Genomic DNA, 20,515 nt, shown 5'->3' on the forward strand with positions numbered 1-20,515 from the left:
CAATTCCATCCTACAACAGCAGCAAGTATAGCAATTAGCAATTGACTGTGCCCTTGACATGCAAGTTAAGCAGCACCACTGGACAGCTGCGCCCCACTGCTAGTGACTGACCAGCTTCACTCCCTGGCCACAGGCTGAGGACATGTGTGGCTGGAGCAGCACACGCTGTCTCTAGCTGATGGTTTTTCACTGCTGCTGTTGAAGAGCCTTCTAAAAGTAAAGCAGACTGCAACAAAACAAAATACTAAGAGATTCACATGGCACTACAATAATCCCTTAAATTTTAAGGTAAGTTAAATTCCATACAAATCAAACTTCCAAAAATATTTTGCAAACTCTGGCATATGGCTATGATACAGTATGTACAAATAAAATACCAGAATGGTTACATTTTATTGCTAGGGTTTTTTTTTTATTTGGTTAAGGAATTATACAGAAGCGTATAAAAGGGTATGGGAAGCAGCAAGAAGCAAGTATCAGCTTCTTGTCCTCTCAAAAGCCAAGGTTGGTTGGTTTTGTTTCATTTTTAAATACTGTGTTTGCAAACGTCACATCAAAAGCATTTCTGTACTGGGTCACGTCTGCATTACCCAAACAGGATAGAAGAGAGCAACAGTGAAAGAAGCCTAGGCAACAGGTAACAGGGTTCTGGTTTGTACATTCCTTCACTGATTCATACTTCCAGAATACAGTTATTCATAAAACATCCAGTCTAAGGTTTTGTAAAAGTCAACAGTTACAAACTAACTTCCACATAAACTGATGTCTTAGCGAGGTGGGCAACTTGAGGTCACTAATCATGCAAGAAACTCCCAACAGCATCAGTGCTGCTTGTGAGCAAAATCATCCAACTTGGCCATAGTCTCACCTGCAAGAGAATCCCTTCTGCAGAAGTCATTTTCTATGTTCCAGAAGGTTCACTAGTATAAACAAACCCTGCACTTCCTCTATTGTAAGGAAACCTCACAAAGATGCATCAGGAGAAAACACAGATGCCACTGCACACCCCTATCTTGCATTTTACATCCTTTTGTTGGCAAAAGCACAAAAGGTAAAGGTATAAAGTGATCACGTTCACATCAGTCAGGAAACAGCCCACAAGTCTACCCTTGGGCCTTCCCCACCTGCTCACTCCTAGTGACCAGAAGCTTTGCTCAGGACACTTCACCATAGTGACCCAAACAACAGTTCATGGAAGAAGCCAGCAGCATCAGCAACCATGTTCCAAAGATCTCCAGTAACCAGTTAGCAAGACCATCAGCACACTGCTGATCACACCTGAGGCATGAATTATCCAGGTGCTACTCACCAGGCTGCATTGCAGACTTTTACCTCTTAAGCATCTGTTAAAGTTATTCGTTTTCTTAAAAAATAGAACAGATAAGCTTATCTCACAAAATGTAATCTGGATGCAATACAGCAAAGCAAAAAGAATGCTAAAGTGAAAACCCAAGCACTTGGTAATTTGCTCCTGTAGGCTCATGACATAAAAACACTTTCAACTCTTCCCTCTTAAAATAAATCCTGCTAGAGATGGGCATGATTTACTACTCCTGCTTTCCTCTGACTGAGTCTAAACTCATTCATGGATGCACTTGGTCAAAATCAGAAATTTATCTGAAGCTCTTAACCACCACTTTTAGGCTCAGTCTCATTATAAACAGCTTGCTACCAACACAGCCCCTGACACAAACTTCTCCTTAAATATGCATAATTTACTCTGTCTCAAATATTTACAAGCAGAAGCAGCCCATCTTTACAAGACAGCTTTCCCTCTGCTCTACATAAAGTGCAGCTCTCTAATTTAAGGCAAATTTCAGTGAACTATAAAACCATAGTTTTATTTTAGTATGTACACATTTTCAATTAAAAACAAGAACTCCCTTGAAAAGGAAAGAATGAGAGGAAAATGTTTCCAAGTTTGGGAATTTTCTGGATTTTAACACAGTCCCAATATTATGTCCTATTGACATAGAAATTTGTATGGTTTATTCTTCAATAAATGCAAATGAAAAAAGAAGTGCAATGTGTACAGTAACTTAGCTCCAAAGATCAGTAAAACACTGGGAAAGTGCAGATGTAGTTTTTCATGTCCCGTAGTTTCCTTTAGCTACAGTAGCATCCATCAGTATCACATTTCTAAATATGCATCTTAGACACCTAATGCTAATCTCAGTTCTTGTAGTGAGTATTTCTCATCTCCATCTGTGTCAAATTGCTTAAAGCTCTGTGACTCTTGAGCTGTTGAGCCAAGCAGCTTTTGAAGATCTTCATGTGACAGTTTTCCATCAGCATCTTGGGTTGCTTTTTCAAAGAAATTCTGAAGATCTGCAAAGAGAGCAGGGATTGAAAAGTAGCTCCTTTAAGTACAGAGGAATATCCTATAAGCTGCTCTTCCAGTTTTAACTGCACTGTTTCTTTACTACCTAGTAATGAAATAAAGCACCTCCAGGTATGGAGCTCGCTATCTGCGTTGTCACAAGCTACCAATAACAGTTTAGGAGAAAAAAAAGCACAAACATTTCTGGATTAAATTATACTAAATCCATGAAAAGGTAATCCCTATTTCTGGCCATGACTAATAGCCCATTCTACAACCACTAACTGCAGACAGCTACAGTTATCCTCCACAAAAGCAAGCTTCAAATGACTGTTGCTATACCAACAGCACAGATGGTATAAAGGGAAAACTGTCTACTCATTTCCCAGTTCAAAACATTGCCCTTTCAGTAGCTGAAGAGCCTGAGCAGCAAGATCCAGAAACCATTTATTTGCCCAGGAAGTGTTCTCTTAAAAAAAAAGAGGGGAAAAAAAAAAACCATCAAACATACACATATCTACTTAATTTTCCTTCAGCATCCTAATCTTGCCCTTGACTTCATTCCCAGTCTCTGAGGCACTTGGTATAACGCTTTGTCACTAAAAACAATTATAATCCACTTTTAATGCACATTCTTGATTAAAACCCAGATTATTTTCTTCTACATACTATTATTTTCCTTTTAGGTTTGGTCTTGTTTGGTTTTAATTACTTTTTAAAGACCCTATTCTCAAGCTTTTAAAATTGACCTCACTTCTCCCTGAATGGCCAGATACACTACCATCATTCCAGTTATAACCTCGTGAACATTAACACTAATGCCCAGCTACACTACCATCATTCCAGTTACAGTTATAACCTCATGAACATTAACATGAAATATACAGAAAAAGGAAAGGTCAGCCTAGAAAGGACATACCTTCAATGCTGGAAATTCCTGGTAAGGACAGATGTCTCAGCTGTCCATTATCCTCTGTGCTGTCATCAGCTGACCTTGAAGCCAGCCTTGAAAGGTCTGTGGGCTTTACTGTAGTACTCAGACTACTTTCAACTGTTACAAAACAATTCCTATTAGTCTTGACACAGAACTACAGTTAGCAGAAACAACAAAAAGTACAATAAAGTTATTCTGTCATAGATGCTGTATGGGATAAGAATGCTGCAAAATCATTTCAGAATACAGCATGCATTGCTGCCCCCTTTTAGTAACTGGAAGAACAGAAGGAAGCAAGCTTTTGACAGTTACACAGCCTTACTCTTATGCTGTACTGATATGTATTTGTAAACCCCATGCAAAGAATGACTTGAAAGTGCTTTCTACTCCCCAGCCTGAAGCACTGAACAAGCTTTATTAAGCAAATTACACCTGCCCACCTGGGTAGCTTTCCCCTTATCAGTGCAGGCATCCATCTTCCCCAACAGCAAGGTCTAAACTTCCCAAGTTAGCAAATCGACAAGCACAGTTCTAGTGTAATGAAGTATTTAAAAATCTTATCTTCAGCACTACCTGAATATATACAGCAAAAGTGCAGAACTGAGACAAGTCAGCAGAGACATAGACCTTTCCTCTGTTACACTTAGATTTTGAAAAACCAGAAATAGATGTTACCAGGTATAAATTTCTACAGGTTAATCACTACATGCCTTCAAATACAAGCTCCTGATGCATGTGAATCCTGCTATACACATGGAAGGTTACCTTCAAGCTTTAGCAGTCATACAGTTTTCTGTTTTAGAGCCATCAGTTTCCTACCACTTTAACTCAAATAATCTACACCAAAGCTTTAAAGAACAGTTTAAATTACCCACCCTGATTAGTTACTCTTTGAATTACACAGGGAATCTTTAGATTTACAGATTACTATTATATGACCTTCTTACCATTCTTTGATGTCTCGATGAGTTTGTCATTTTCTGACTTGCTTGTGAGAGCACTGATCATCTGAAGCGTCTCTCTTAGTTTTGATACCTGAGAGTCTCTAGTTCCTGTTTCCTGTATATATAAAAAAGCACCTCTTCAGTAGATAGAGAAGATCAGGAAAAGAAGTCATTTAAAATACATAAATATTTTTGAGTGACTTGGAGCTCTCCAGACTAAATCAAGCTTAAGATAATAGGCAGTATTTAATAATATGCATGGAAAGATGTAAGGAATAAATTCACGCAGTCTGTAAGAAAAACAATAGAATCAGCACCTCAACCTGAAAAGCAAGCAACTCTTTTGCAGACACCAATTTCAAAAGAATCTGACATTTAATTTCCATATTTCTTATTTAAATGAGCAAGAAAAATTATAACAAACCAGTTAAAGCATACTTGGAGTGAACACTTCTACATTAACTGAATTGTTTCAAATGTCTGTCTGCAATACTGACTACCTTAGTGCAGGAGTCATTGTATTTGTCAAACCAAAACCACCATATTTTTAAATCTAAAGCTCCTTTGCTCTTTTTATGAGTAGGTTCCTGATGACAGGTTGAGTTTCCATCAATCCAAGCCTAGAACTGACAGTGTAACTGGTTCACTCACCTTCTTCCCAGAAGACAGAAACTAAACTCGGCAGCACCACCTCTTTTTTCCCACAGTTTGGCCAGTTAGTCTCAAACTTACAGTCATCAGATCATTACTGAGAGGTGCCTTTCATCAATTCTTAGACTTCATTAGTGCAAAATTCCTCTTAAGTCAACCCAAGAAAGTTTTTAAACCTGGATAAATGCCATAAGCTCCTTCATGGCATGAACCCACAACAGTTGTGCTAGCTTTGCTGAAAGCATGGCTGAAAGCATGGCTGAAAGCACAGGTATTCAAATGCTGAATGCCAGAGTTCCCTGTTCCACTGGACCATCATCTGAACCTCCCAAGATTCTTTCAGCTGCACAGAAGGATATTACAGCAGCTCTGCTGTGTTATCACATACACAGTCAGAATGGCAAGACTTTCAACTATTACAACATTTCTTCCATCCCAATTGACATCCTGTCCCCAAAATGGGGTGGATAAGCTCTTCTGCTCTGGACTTTTAAAAGAAGCTTGATCAGATTGGCCTGCTTGCAGATCTTTCCACAATTAAGTTTAATTTAAAACATTACTATAAAGACAATGACATGCTCTACTAGTCCAGTGGAATTCATGTTTCCTTACTTTTACCTTCAGTTCTTTATTTGAATGAGTTTCGTTATCTATTTGATCTTCATTTTCCACATTTTGAGAGGTAGTTGCATCATTCCCCTACAGGATAAATGGAGGAGAGCCGAGTTTATTCATGTATTCATTATTTACTACAAATAGGGTTTCTTTCCTTCAAATTTGGCAGGCATGAAGCAGGAAAAACCAGAACAAATACACACTAGAATAAACATGAAGGTTATGTAATTTAACACAGCATGGTCCTTATTGCTAAACATACAGAACACATTCTTAGAGACTGGCCCCACTATGACATACAGAAAGCACTGGATTCCACAAATGAACCTATTTAGTATTAATTTTATGGGGGTTTTAGCATTTAAGCACCACTGGACAACCCAGAGGTCCACCTAGCTCTTCATTGGTCTTAACAGCCCCATGCCAGAATGCCTTCCTAAAACACAGAGGTTTGTGAATAGCATTCATTAACCAGTCACTCAAGTCTTAAATGTCACAGTGTTTTAGACATTTTTCTGTAGATTCTGCAGGGAAGAAATAACTCCTTCGGGGATACTCTTAACACTGATTATCTGTTCAGAAATATGGAACAAATTCCAGCCTTTTCAAATAAAGTCCTGAGTGTCTCAAATTCCATTCTGATTTTTTCTTTAGCTAGGTTTGAAAAAGCTGTATCTGTAGTGCATAGAAAGCATTGAAACTACCAGCATGAGTGTATACCTTTAGTCATCAAATACTTACCACACTGCTAGACAAGTTTTCTCTTTTGTCCAGATTATTCCCAGAAAGGGTAGAGTTTTCTAACAGCATAACCCTCTGGCTGAGGTTACCAATGGCTGAATCCACATTTAGAAGCTTGATGTCATTCAACTTTTGGTATGCCACTACAATGTTATTTAGCTCTCCCAAGGCTGCATGCAGTGACTGGCTTTCCTGAAATATAAAACCAGCACACATCAATTTACTCAACCTCTGCAGCACCTTGCTATTAACAGTATGGTGACTGACCCAGTTTAACTGGGCAGACTTTACACTGGCTCTCCACAGACATCACTGAAAACATCCAACTGGAAGCTTCCAGAAAGTTATTCCAGCTTTCAAAGTTTGAAACAGAGATTCTTCCTTAGGACTAACCTCTTTGTTGCTAATGTAATCACTTCAGCTGTGCCAGCAAACACAGAAAGCCTATTCATCTTGTTTTCCAGGGCAAGTTTAGTAACCACACCAACTGTTTTTCCCAAGGAAGAATGTACTAGGCATATTTCTACACAAGGTTTGTTTTTGAGGAAGATACTGACTGTTTTAAATGTGAATAAATGCAGACCTTCCATTCCAACCCATTCAGCTAAACACCCACACATTACCTTTTCTTTTGGTTGTTGCTGAATCCCTGCCTTCCACACCTCATATCCCATTGAGGGTGACTCAACACAGGCCACTCCCAAATTTGCTCAGGTTAGCAAATACTTGCTATAAAACCCATTCCATAAAAAGCCTTTAATTCATTTCCATTTACATGAGCAAAGTGCACGTATAATTTGTTGGATATTCATCGTTTTACTCCTCACCCAGTTATAACACAAAAAAAGTACTCTCAGACCAGGGTACTTTCCTGTTTGCACATACACAGGAACAACTACAGCTAAATGACCTTATACTTCCTTTTGAAGGATATTATCTGTAGTGTCTTGATAAAACACCACTTTTTATATGCTACAGTACTGCAAAACCCACCCAAAAAGTTACACATCAGTGATACTTGTACCAATATTCCTTATGCAAGGGGGGAAATACCTTTCTGCAGTTTTCTGTCTGATTCTTCTCAGTCCTTGGCACAACAGTGGAGGGAAGTGAAGGTATCTGTTTTAATTCCCTCTAAGAAAAGAAGTAGAAAATTATGTTGGAATTATGTGGGGGTTGGAACTGGATGATCTGAAGGTCCTTTTCAACCCTAACTATTCTATGATTCTATGTTACCAAATGCTTGTAAAAAACCATACTAAGCTATCGATAACTGGCTGGGTGTAGCTAAGGATGTTTTCTTACAATTACAGGCACTCATGGCTATTGTGCATGCAGTATTTTAACTAGACTAACAGAGTTTTCACTTTCAAGTACAGAAGGTCCAAATTTATTTTAATTAAACCCTCCTAATGAGCTCTTCTCCATTTAGTGGAGTTTTATGATACGCATTTCACTGCTACCATACACACTGCCACATCTGCAATGCTTCTGTTAACACCCATTGACTGCATTAAGTTTTATAATGAGCCTAATTTACATTTTATCTGCAAGTATTCATAATAAAGTAATGCTGTATTGCAGTTTAGCTGGAAAACTTTAATTACTGGCTCAGTTTCTTAATCCCAAGTGAGACGTTGGTATAAATAGAGTGAGTAGATTCTGGTAAAGACAGGCAGTAATTTCATCCTTATTTCAACCAACAAACTCTATCTCAATGCTTCCACTACCCATAATTCTAAAACAGTGCAGACAGTTACTATAAGCAGTATCCTGCCTCACACAGAAGCAGACTCCCAAGGCTCCACATCTATTTCATGCAAAGCAAAAATATGCAGGATAAGAAGTGCTGTAGGGACCAACAATTCTGGGTCCAGAGAAATACAAACTTGGCCCCATAGGACACGCCACACAGGGATTAGAAGATCAGTTTACTAATGTACCAACCCACTGAAACGTCAAAAGTATCTTGAAAGGCATAAGGCAGAACTCCAGACTGTTCTTAAACTTGCTTCATGTTATGCAGGTAACTAGTAAAACACATGTTAAATCAACACATTTTCTTACCACGTCATTCTGAAGGATTTCTATGGATTTCTTGTATTCTTCAATAGCTGTCTGTATATTTTCAACATCATGCGAAACACTGGTAAGTGTGCTGCCTATGTTAGCTACAGTCTGGAATAAAGAAGACAACAAAAACCTCAGCCTTCCTCAAACTTCACTGTCCCAAAGTTTCAACTGCTGAACACAATGTTTTGCTAGTTAAGCTGCAGGCAGACTGCCACAAAAATACACAAGGGCATTTGAAATATCCAGAGCTTTTTCTGCAGCAAACCTGCAAATTCTACCCGTCATCTCTCCAGGCCAGTAAACAAAGACACACTCTTCACCATGAAAGCTTAAGCTAGAGCCAAAATTATGGGTTTGCTACTCCCACTCCCCAAACAATATTAATGTGCTGGCATCAATATGAAAAATAATCCTGATATGTAGACATCTTACCTCCTCTTTACATGGAGTGTCCATATTGAATACTAGGATGTTGATACCACCAATTTATCCTGTCTCAATTGTCTTTCAGAGGCACCCATCAGACACATTATACACCACAAAACTTGTCTGCCAAAGGCTGCAGATTAAATTGCCTTTTCTAAAATGAAAGAATGGCTCTGAAGCATTAGAAAAGCCCCCATGAATTCTGCAGGTACAGTGTGCTCTGACAGCTACTTTTGCTTCTGACTGCTCCCATCTCACCCTGCCCTTGCCTTCACCCATATGAACTGCTCCAGTCCCCAGCTATCACTTTAGAAAGTAACTATGCTGTAAAGCTGCACCAGTGTTTTAGCAGCTGATGGCACAGCCCCTAGCATCAGATCATCAGCTAGGACATCCACAACCACCAGTGGAAACTACAGTAAGAGAACAGAGCATACCCCTATGCTTCTCATTCCATTCTTAATAGAATCATAGAATCGTTAGGGTTGGAAAGGACCTTAAGATCATCTAGTTCCAACCCCCTTGCCATGGCCAGGGACACCTCACACTAAACCATGCCGCCCAAAGCTTCTTCCAACCTGGCTTTGAACACTGCCAGGGATGGAGCATTCACAATCTCCCTGGGCAACCCATTCCAGTGCCTCACTACCCTAACAGGAAAGAATTTCTTTCTTATATCCAACCTAAACTTCTCCTGTTTAAGATTTAACCTGTTACCCCTTGTCCTGTTACCACAGTCTCTAATGAAGAGTCCCTCTCCAGCATCCCTATAGGCCCCCTTCAGATACTGGAAGGCTGCTATGAGGTCTCAATACAGCCTTCTCTTCTCCAGGCTGAACAGCTCCAGCTTCCTCAGCCTGTCTTCATACGGGAGGTGCTCCAGTCCCCTGATCATCCTCGTGGCCCTTCTCTCGGCTTGTTCCAACAGTTCCATGTACTTTTTATGTTGAGGACACCAGAACTGCACACAATACTCCACATGAGGTCTCGCAAGAGCAGAGTAGAGGGGCAGGATCACCTCCTTCGACCTGCTGGTCACACTCCTTTTGATGCAGCCCAGGATATGGTTGGCTTTCTTGTCTGCAAGAGCACACTGCCGGCTCATGTTCATTTTCTCATCGACCAGCACCCCCAAGTCCTTCTCCGCAGGGCTGCTCTGAATCTCTTCTCTGCCCAACCTGTAGCTGTGTCTGCTTTCTTCAATCATTAAAACAACACATCTAAAACCCTTTTTCCTATGACCCTGTAAATACTCATAAGCTCTTAAGGCACTGAAGTGATACTCTGGCTAACCAAACTATATTCAAACAATATCCACACAGATTTTCCAGCTTTCCATTCTGCAAGTCTGAACACAGATTCAGTAAGCAATCTCTGCCCTGGAAGACCTCAGGACACCTTCAGCACCTTTCATTAGTCTGAACAAAAGCCTTTACCCAAGAGGAACTCTCTCAATAAACCTTCAGGACTCTTAACACCAGCAGGCAGCTGCTCATTTTCAGGAACAGTACCTACAGGGAAAAAGGCTTAAGAAAGCCAAAGCCTGTTCTAAGAATAGCAGCTTTTTCAGAGAATCACAGAATCATTTAGATTGAAAATGACCTTTAAGATCGAGTCCAACCATTCATTAACTTAGAACAGCCAAGTCCAACATTAAACCATGTCCCCAAGCACCATATCTACACATCCTTTTAAATACCTCCAGGCATGCTGCCTCAACCATCTTCCTGGGCAGCCTGTTCCAATGCTTGACAACCCATTCGGTGAAGATATTTTTCCTAATATTCAATCTAAACCTCCCCTGGCACAACTTGAGGCCATTTTTTCTCATCCTATGACTTATTACTTGGTAGAAGACACTAACCTGCACCTCAATACAACTTCCTTTCAGGTAGTTGTAGAGGCCAATAAGGTCTTCCCTGAGCTTCATTTTCTCCAGGCTGAATAACTTCAGTTCTTTCAGCTGCTTCTCGTAACACTTGTTCTCCAGACCCTTTACCACCTTCATTACCATTTGCTGGACCCGCTCCAGCACCTCAATGTCTTTCTTGTAGTGAGGGGCTCAGGACTGAACGCAGGATTCACAGTACAACCTCACCAGTGCCCAGTACAGGGGGATGATCACTGCCCTGGCCCTGCTGTCCACACTATGTCTGACACAGGCCAGGATACTGTTGGCTGTCTTGGTTGCCTGGGCACCAGCTGGCTCATGTTCAATCAGAACTCCATCAATCAGAACTCCCAGATCCCCTTCCATCAGGCAGCTTTCCAGCCACTCTTCAAGCCTGCAGCATTGTACACGGTTGTAGTGTTCCAAGTGCAGGGCCCGGCACTGAGCCGTGCAGAACCTCATACCACTGCCCATCAATCCAGCCTGGCCAGATCCCTCTGCAGTGCCTTCCTACCCTCCACCAGATCCAACCTTCCCACCCAGCTTAGTGTCATCTGGAAACTTACGGAGGGTGCACTCAATCCCCTCATCCAGATCATTGATAAAGATAGTAAACAGAGATGGCCCCAATCCTGAGCTCTGGAGAACACCCCTTGTGACTGTCTTCCAACTGGATTTAACTCCATTCATCACCACTCTTGGGGTTCAGCCACCCAGGTAGTTTTTTACCCAGCAAAGGGTACACGAGTCCAGGTCATAAGCAGACAGTTTCTCCAGGAGAATGCTGTGAGAAGCATTGTTAAAGGCTTTACTGAAGTTTAGGTAGACAACATCCACAGCCTTTCCCTCATCCACCGAGTGGGTCACCTTGCCATAGAGGGAGACCAGTTAGCCAAGCACAACCTGTCTTTCACAAACCCATGTTGACTGGGCCTGATCACCTGGCTGTCCTGTATGTGCTGCATGATGGCACTCAAGGTGATCTGCTTCATAACCTTCCACAGCACTGAGGTCAGACTGACAGGCCTGTAGTTCCTCAGATCCTCCTTTTGTCCCTTCCTGTAGATGGGCATTACGTTTGCTAACCTCCAGTGAACTGGGACTTCCCTGGTTAGCCAGGACTGCTGATAAGACAGTTTCTTCAAAGAAAGGCAGGTAATTCCAAAGACAGCTGGATGCAACAGACAGCTGAACAGGAGTTTTTCACCAGGCTATCAAAAGCCAGGCTACCACCTACACTCACTGAAGTTCTCCTCCATGACAGGAGCCAGTGCAGCATGCACACAGACGGCATCAAGAGAGCAGTGGTAACAGATGCCACATCTAACGCTTTAGGCTCAACAGTGAGACTGGAAAGAACTCAAAAGTTCTCAGGTTATTTGATTTTCATAAAGTGTGACCAAGGATGGACTTACTCCAACATGGAAAAGCCTTGCTGTTCAGCAGACTGCTAGAAGCTGAAACCTGCTGGCCCAAACACTTTGTCCTGACAGGACTGAAGGCAGCAAGATGACAAAAAGTTCTTTATACACTGTTTGTATATATAAATATACATACACACACAAAGTAGGTGCAGATTTCAGACTAGGTACTGCCTTAAGGCTTACTTCTGATATGACACTGAAAATACAACATCTTCATAACAGCAAATTAGAAGCTTAGACAACAGCTTTGTACTCATCCTGTAAAAAGAGATTCCAGCAGCCTGATCAGCCAAACCACACTAATTGCTTTGCATATAACTAGCTTGTTGATTATACATTAATCTTTTAGGAAATGAGAAGTGGAAACCCATAAAAGCCACAAAGACTAGACTGAGATTAGCTATTAGCCCAATATAAATGTTTATTGCTAAATGCCCATAACTGCTATGGAGGAGCTGGGGAAGTTTCAACAAACCATTCTTTGTACCAAGATAAAAAGGACAGTTCTTTGGTAAAGAATGGTAAGACATGGGTAAGACACCGTACTAACAGAAGTCACTTCAGAAGTAAGCTTGTGTCACCCAGTAAGGCCCATCTTCCAAGGGGTTGCCAGAAAACTATCCCAGTACAACTCATGTTTTGCTGTTCATATACTGAACACCTAGAAAGCTCCCACACTATAAAGTTCCAGGATCACCACTCCCAAGTCAGACTCCTACACACCTCAAGACTGTAAATGCAGAATCAGATATACAATTATGTACTGCTCAAAATGAGCAAGTTTTCCAGAAAGCAATCCATTTTCTTTTCCAATTAAAAGCTAAACAAACCACCTATTTGCAAGCTGAGCTGTAAAACTTCAGACAGACTTTTTGCAAGTGTCTTAATGTTAAAACTAGCAACCTGAAGGAAAGCAACAGTAACGATCAGTTCTAAAGTAAAAAAATGACAACATAATATAAAAAAATGCATTTTCAGAAAGGGACAAACATGGCCTTCAACTTTTTTACCTGCCCTGTGTTACTGTAGGACCATACACTATCAAGTATATGAAGTCTAATTCAAAAACAAGAGAAGCAAATATTCCTCTCAGACAATTCAAGTAATTCCTGTTGCCACTGCTGTCCCATAGAGCACAGCTGCAGCTCAGCATTCAGCAGCACAGAACACCACATTTAGCAATAGCCACATTTACAGTACTTGCCTTCTGAAGTTTCTCTACTGTGAGAGGAAGAGAAATCAGATCAGAAGCAGACTTTATGTTGTTTCTGAGATGATTTACTGTTGAGGTCAATAGTGATATCTAAAACCAAAGAGGAATATTTAGAATTAGTCAACATAATCCTGATTCTGACCTTCCCCAATACTAATGACTTAATTTGTAACATTCAAGCATAAAGCAAGACAATTATACATGTACACACACAAAAATCACCCATCTCTAGGTTAGAAGCCCTGCTTAAACCACGACCCTAGGCCATGCCTGAAAGCTATAGAAGCCCCTTCTTTTCAAAAAGGTAGACCTCGGCCCATTTTACATTCATTAGAGGGTGGTGCCCAAGAAAGATACAAAGAATTGTACAAGAAGCCCTTACGTGGAGGAAACAGTCACCCACTTACTGTAGTTAGCAGTCAAACCTGCCTGGCAATACCCAGCAAAGCACGCAACTTCTCTGAGTAACAGAGGAGTTGCACATATTACCCACACCTTCTGATACAGAAATGTAACAGTGACAATCTAGCTACAGTGGTTTACCGAAATTTCTGTCAAACTGTTTGACCCAGACAGCAAGTTATTCAATGAGTCTTCAAGATTCCTTATTCACTCCAACTGAGAAGTTATCAAATAAACTAAAACCAGCTACCTGCTAGTCATCCATGGCTAACACTATCACTTTAAGATCAATTTGTAGCCATTGGTAGTCAAAATAATTTCTTCTCACATTTGACAGCACAAAAACAACTTTCTTTGTGTTAAAAGAGGAAAAAAGTTTCACAAGCTGAGGAAATGAGCAAGATCCTAATGTTACATTAGGCCTATGTTGATCAGTTTGAGTGCAGTCTCTCTGGTTCCACAGCTGTGAATATTGGCTGAAATAATTCCCAGCAGCACATCCCAACAGTTCATGGAAAATAATAAAAAAACTAACTAAATTTTTATTCCCAGGAGAGCTGGCTCAAACTATAAACAGACCCTGTAGGAACTTGAGGGCCTGCAAGAGCCATGTGCAAGTATATTTAACATCCAGATGCAGATGATAGTGTTTTACAAGTCCAGTGAAGCACCTGAATATCTGTAGATAATGCATACTGCCAGATGCCAAAGAAAACTTGTCAAATCTATTTACGTGCCTCATTTAGCACTTAACCACTGCATGGGACTGAAGAAAAACCAACCTGAACAGGCACCTCAATACTCTTAAAATTAAACCCAAAGCACCAGTGTCGGAGAGGACACTTCTTGACACCGCTGTGAGCAGCTCTGAACTTTTACCCTTTGTGGCAAGAATTTCAATAAGAACCTTGCTGGATGCTTTGTTTGAAGAAGCATGAGTTAATAAAGCAGCTGAGCCTCCTGTTAAGTGGCTTAGGTTTAGCTGCATAAACAGAGCTAAGATTTACACCAGCTCAGATGCTGAGTGCGTATGAGCAGATTTTATATTCACAAGACACCAGTGCTTCATCTGTAGCAATGTGAACTTGCACTGATTTGGGTAACTGTTTTCCACACTTATGAAACATTTGCAGATGCTCTCTGAAATGTCAAATCTCTCATCATGAACACCGGACTTATTTGGCAGGAAAATGAAGAACTGCCCAGTCTCAGGTTCTTTTAAGTTCTGCCTGAAGTTTATCCACCAGTTGTGCAATTTCTTCAATTTGTGATCAATTTCCAGTCCAGATGGATGCTCAAACTTTGTTTGTTTGTTTAATAAAGAGGCTTATGCTCCAGTTTAAGAGTTCAGCATATGGCCACAGAAGGCCTTAGATAAAAACTCAGCACTGCACTTGAAATGCATTTCTGTGGAAATAAGCTTCAATGGACTATTTTATTATTTTTCAAAACCAAGCACTGATCCCTCTCACCTGTTTATTGATCTCTGTGATATTTATCCAAATTTTATTTAGCCCCAGTTCTCCAGTCTCAATTTGTTCGAGTTCCTTTTGCTTCTGCACCAAATCTTCGTTCAGTTTAGGAATTTCTTGGAATGATGTCTTTTGATTAGATTCCACTAAAAAACAAAATATAAAAAAACCTCGAAGAATAATGAAATTAAAAAGTCCAGGTAAACAATGTTGAAAGGCAGAAAACAAATGAAAGCAGCACCATCTATAGCAGTAAAAGAAGGAAATAACAGTTCCTACATAGGGGTTTATTGCCAATTCAGAATTAAGTGTTTGTTCAGAATTACAGCTGTTTTAAGAGTACCCATGTCTGCAGAGAAAACCCAGAGAGACCGTACTAAATGTAACACTTCGCAATAGTACTGTCACTCTGGCAAGCCTCAGTAGGTCTTTATTTAGTGCAGTTATTTTGCATTACTTTCAGAGGAACATGAAAAGGTAATGGGACTGTAAGGACTGCCAACACTACCAGGGCAAAGGAAGCACGTGAAATGAACTTCTGTGCCCTTCTCAAGCCTCCAAAGCGGCCGATGATGAAATTAATTCCAAGGAGATTATCGTGATTACAGTTGTTCTGTGTACCAGTAAGACAACTGAACATATAACCTTGCACCCTAACATCTGTTGGTAAACAAATCAATAAACAGGGTCCTTGGAAATAAAGTCAGTTATTACAGCAATTAACGCTACACGTAAGAGGGAAACATGCAGCCAATTCAAATGAGCTTCAGAAATGCAGCTCTTCCAGGTTGGCAGTGACTAAGCTATTTAGCTGCAAGCACTATTAGGTAACCCTAAATCCCTAGGTCTGGCAAACAAATAAGCAAAGGTTTTGAGATGGAGATGACAGAGTTCGTCAAAATCTCTACCTCCACCCTGTAATGTAGCACACAATGCTCCACAACAAACCACCACTACTGAGAACATGCTGCCAAGAGCAGTGGGATGTACAGCATATGTAGCTGGCAGCTCCCAGAACAGATTTCCATGCATGACCCATCTGGTCAAAAAGAGGAAGCCTTCAGGAGGGCTTCATGCTGTGGTGCCCAAATACACACAACTGGAAAGACATACACCTTCAAAAACCCTCTTCACTTTTCTGGAAGCAAGTCCTCACAGTCCTTTCTAGGGACAGAGTAATCTGCTCAGATCATCCAGATCCAAACAACACTTTCAGTTACACACAACCTTGAAAGATTTACTTTAGCCAAAACAGACTGAGAACTAATTGAGGGTTCAATATAAGCACTTCACACCAAATCTGACGTTTCAGAGGCTCCTGTAGACAAACTATCGTCTGTTTTGCCACTCTTACGGTGTAGAGCGAGACTCCACTGAAGACTTTTACAGTGATAGAATGCATTACTGTTCGTAGCACAATTACTAAGAAGGGAAACACCACAATGACTTCCCTCTATCCCAAACGTACTAGATACAAAGATGTCTTATTCTTAAAAAGCACCCATAACACAGTCTGTTCAAAGGATGGCAGAACATTAAAATACGACCACAGGAATCTGCTCTTATGGGGAAAAAATCTGGATGAAGATTCAGAGGAAGAAAGTTCTTTCTCCAAACTTGCTGTAGGGACAGACAGATCCCATGCCTTTGCTCATCCATCCATCCACACATTTTACCAAAGCACAATGTTACTTTTTAGAACCAGGTTACTCTTGCTGTTTTTTTGTTGTTGTTTTTAATGTTGTGCCTCATTCTGAGGCTCCCATCCAGCTTCTAGGTATGCTATTACAGTGGCAGGGACATCTGAGACTGTTCCACCTCTGAATGAAATACTAGATGCATGGCTTTTCTATCAGAGCTACTAAGGAGAAAAAAAAAAAAGCACATCTGTAACTGCCAGACAGGAAGCTCGGAGAGAACAACTGCTTTAACAAAGGGGTCTGTGTAGAACAGGAATGATGAAACTTAACTACACCAAAGCCAACAAATGTTGTCATTGTGCAAAACTTCTACTTAAAGCAGACCATTCCAAGAAGAGCAGCAGTCAGCTTACCCAGGACACAGCAACAACAACTGCAGGGCTGTTTGGTGCACTCACAGCCACAAAGGAGGGCCTGTAACTAAAGGTGTCCTCCATAACTGGTGGATACCACCTACAGCTAACTTTCAGAGTTCAGTATCAGTTAATCTAAAAGCACATCTATCAGGAGCACTTCCTCTCACTGCTAGCCAGCCAGCCAGGCAGCCAGCAGGTTCCACCTTGGCAAGCAACTCCCCACCTCACAGCAGTTACACACCTGAACAGGAAGCCCTGAACCACCAATAGCAAGGAATTTCTACATGCATTTCCTCAATGCCTCTTTCACCACAAGCAAATCAAGTCCTCTGCTTAACTCTTGCCCTTGCAGTCTCCTAATTTAACTGATGTCATCAGCCTTATTTTTAAGGTCATCTTCGTGTCATGAACACAAAAATTCAAAGATTAAGACCAAAGCTGTGCAACAAAACCCGTGGTCAACAGAGGTGCTCCTCATGCAAAATATAACTCCTCAGGTTTCCTGAAGCAGCTAGAGACTACCTGAATGCCTAAGCTTCACTTTCTTTTGCCCTGTTTGCACAGCTCCTTAGCTTATCTTTGCCTTTTTCAATGCATACGATTTTAAACACTACTAGAACAATGCACCAAAACAGACACTGCGTCCAGAGATGAGGTATACAGAACATATGCTACATGCAAATCTCAGTGCTACAGAAGTTAATACTGAAATCTTACATGGACAGGAAAAATCTGAGAGCTGCAAGCAAAATGCTTCACATTAACTCCATACTTCTAAGTATTAAACATGATGTAAGTCCACACCACATGCAACACGTGAAAGCTGAACAAGAACAGGCTTCAAGCAAGATGAACATTTACAGGAAACAAGGATAAAACATAATACCAAAGCAACATTAAAATTGCATAACACCACAGGAAGTATTAAAGATTTTAACAAGAGCTCAAGACAAGAACATTGTTTTACATTATTTTAAGGGATGCATCAAAACCCCTTAGATTGCTGTTCCAGGGCTGATCAGAACTTTCTCTTTTTAAACAGGGGCTTCCTTTGGAAGAGAGCACTTCCAAGACCAAAGCCAGGAATTTTAGAAATGTACATACAAACTACAGGCCCACCTCTTCCTGCTCCTCGAAAGACACAGAGCAGACAAGAATATATAATACTTGCCTTAGATTCACCCAACCACCAAGTATTTTTGGCTCAGAGGACTCCTCAATTCAAGGTCAGTTTGCCTCCTCAGTACTTTCAGGCTTTGAATAAGCAGGTAAGCAACTAAAGCTCTCTCTCTTGCCCAAAGCAGATGTGAAACAGTGTAGTTACATCTATACTTACTAGTCCGAAACTTCTCCTTTATTGCATCCAGATCCTCCTTGAGGGCCACCTGCATCCAGACTAAGCCAACACATGCTACCACACAAGCAGCGAGAATGACAAAGGAACATAATGGGTAACAGAACTTGCAGCATCGTAGATAGTCTCCCCTGGATAAAACATAAATAACAGGTTGTGAATATTCAACAACACCTAGAAAAGCTTGATTTTTAAATGCTGCTCTATCAAACAAAGCAAGGGACAGTGCTAGAACAGCAGACGTTTTGGCTGACAAGAACTAAAAGCTTTTCCAAGAATAAATAAGGCTCTACAGTGGATCGCGGCTATTGCTGTCTGTTCAGTTCATCCTCAGGAGGCACATCTAGCATATTTAAGAGCAGCTGCCAGGTTTCCCATACTAAGATTTCCTGCTCTTCTCACATAAGCTTATGTTAGAAACATCTGCTTGATAGCTTGGAAAGCAGGCTTTGAAAAAGAGCATCACCATAATGTTACAGTAAGTACTTCTAGATTATCCTAAACTGTGAAAGCCAAAATTTCTCTGCAACATGCCTGCTTTTTAGTTATTCTTAAAAGCCCATTAATAACTTAACTGAGAAGTTTATTTACTGACAAAGCTCATCACGTCCATGAGAAACCAATACGGCGGCAGCTCAAGCACACAGGACTGTGCCATGAACACACAATAGCTGTGCTCAACACTTAACCAACTGCCCCCGAGCTGCCCTAAGGACTTCAGCTGCGCTGAGCATTAAACATTAAAAACAAGAACTAGAAAGCCAAAAGGACGGTTGAGATCTACTTCAACCCCTCACCAGACGACCTGTGGGGACTCAGCGTAGCTCTAAGTCTCTCCCGGCAGCCCCCAGCTCCCCACCAGCCTCCCCAGCCGCGGAGCGCACCCCGGAGACCGGCGCTGAGGGCCGGAGCCCTAGGCGGGGAGGACCAGCTTGGGCCGGCTCCCGCCGGCAGCCCCAGGGACTCACTTGCCGCAGCGGCCCCGCGCCCCGGAGAACTCGTCCTCCTCGGAGCTGGACTCGGAGTCGGAGGCGGGCGGCTCCGTGCGCAGCAGCCGGTGTCCCGAGCCCTTCTTAGCGGGCTTCTTCCTGCGGCCGTCGGTGGCCAGGCCGATAAGGGCGTTCAGCTCCTTCCGCTTCTTCATCCTCTTGTGCGGCGGCGGCACGGTCGGCGGCTGGGTCCCGCCTCCCTCTTCCTCCGCCGCCGTCACGGCGGCCGCCGCCAGCGCGCCCCGGCTCGCCAGCCTGCGGCCCGGCCGCGGCTACAGGCGCTCCGCGGGGCCGCGGCCGCTGCTCCCCCGCCGGCCCCGCGGCGGCACGCCTGGCCCCACCGCCCGCCCCGCCCGCGCCATGGCTGCGACCGGCCCGTCGAGCCCGCCCCCTCCACCTGCCAGCAAGCCGCGTTCCCATTGGGCAGCGCGGGGCCGCCCCACTCGAGGCTTAAAGGCCCAGGCGCGCCCTCCACGGGGGTCGGGAGTTGTGATGGAGGTTTGAGGGTTCGAGTCCCGGCTCTGGCAGATGGGGCGTGCTGGGAAGGAGGCGGCGTGAAGCGGCCGAGCTGAGGGGCACTGCCCGGCTTGGTGCCTCCCTCCACCGTTACCTTCTGCCCCTTCGCCCGCGGGCTCAGCGGGGGCCGTTGCTCCCAGAGATACCGGTGGTAGAGAAGCGGTGTTGCCTGGCAGCTGCCCGCCTTGTGCCTGCCACAAAGCTGCGGCGTTACCCAGCCCCTCGGCTGACACAGCACCGCAACGCCAGCCCGGTGCAGCATCCACCGCGGCCGCTGTGGCAAACATGCTGCCCCGACTGTTCTTAAGATGCGACTTAAAACTTTAGCTCGCTCGGTGGGGAGAGATGTCAGCCGGGATGGGAATGGGTGGAAATGAGGGGGAAACCTTGGGAGGGAGGAGTATGTGATGAAAACCCTGGGGGAGAGGAAGCTCACGGTATGCCTGCGTTCTCCTGAAAGCCTGAAGGCTTGTCTGCGCTAAAAGCCTAAAGAA

At 42.6% G+C, this 20,515-nt stretch overlaps 1 protein-coding gene across 3 annotated transcripts; it reads right to left on the reverse strand.

The window, feature by feature from the left end:
- Window positions 1–385: 385 nt before the first annotated feature.
- EFCAB14 (EF-hand calcium binding domain 14) lies at window positions 386–19,806 on the reverse strand. Of its 3 annotated transcripts, none has more exons than XM_057430706.1 (11): window positions 19,485–19,805; window positions 18,499–18,647; window positions 15,107–15,252; window positions 13,224–13,322; window positions 8,273–8,383; window positions 7,259–7,339; window positions 6,206–6,397; window positions 5,462–5,548; window positions 4,202–4,313; window positions 3,240–3,371; window positions 386–2,328 (listed from the first exon to the last, which is right to left on the reverse strand). In XM_057430706.1, the coding sequence occupies exons 1-11, from the start codon at window positions 19,658–19,660 to the stop codon at window positions 2,153–2,155; spliced, it is 1,461 nt and encodes a 486-aa protein (XP_057286689.1). In that variant the 5' UTR covers window positions 19,661–19,805; the 3' UTR covers window positions 386–2,152. The 3 variants fall into 3 exon arrangements, with proteins under 3 accessions (XP_057286689.1, XP_057286690.1, XP_057286691.1); XM_057430707.1 differs by having other exon boundaries at window positions 5,468–5,548; window positions 19,485–19,804; XM_057430708.1 differs by lacking the exons at window positions 7,259–7,339; window positions 8,273–8,383 and having other exon boundaries at window positions 19,485–19,806.
- Window positions 19,807–20,515: the final 709 nt, after the last annotated feature.

Source organism: Pezoporus wallicus, unplaced genomic scaffold, assembly GCF_028554395.1.
Source record: "Pezoporus wallicus isolate ANWC-B61680 ecotype Strahan unplaced genomic scaffold, APGP_CSIRO_Pwel_v1 contig_10084, whole genome shotgun sequence".
Classification (NCBI taxonomy): domain Eukaryota; kingdom Metazoa; phylum Chordata; class Aves; order Psittaciformes; family Psittacidae; genus Pezoporus; species Pezoporus wallicus.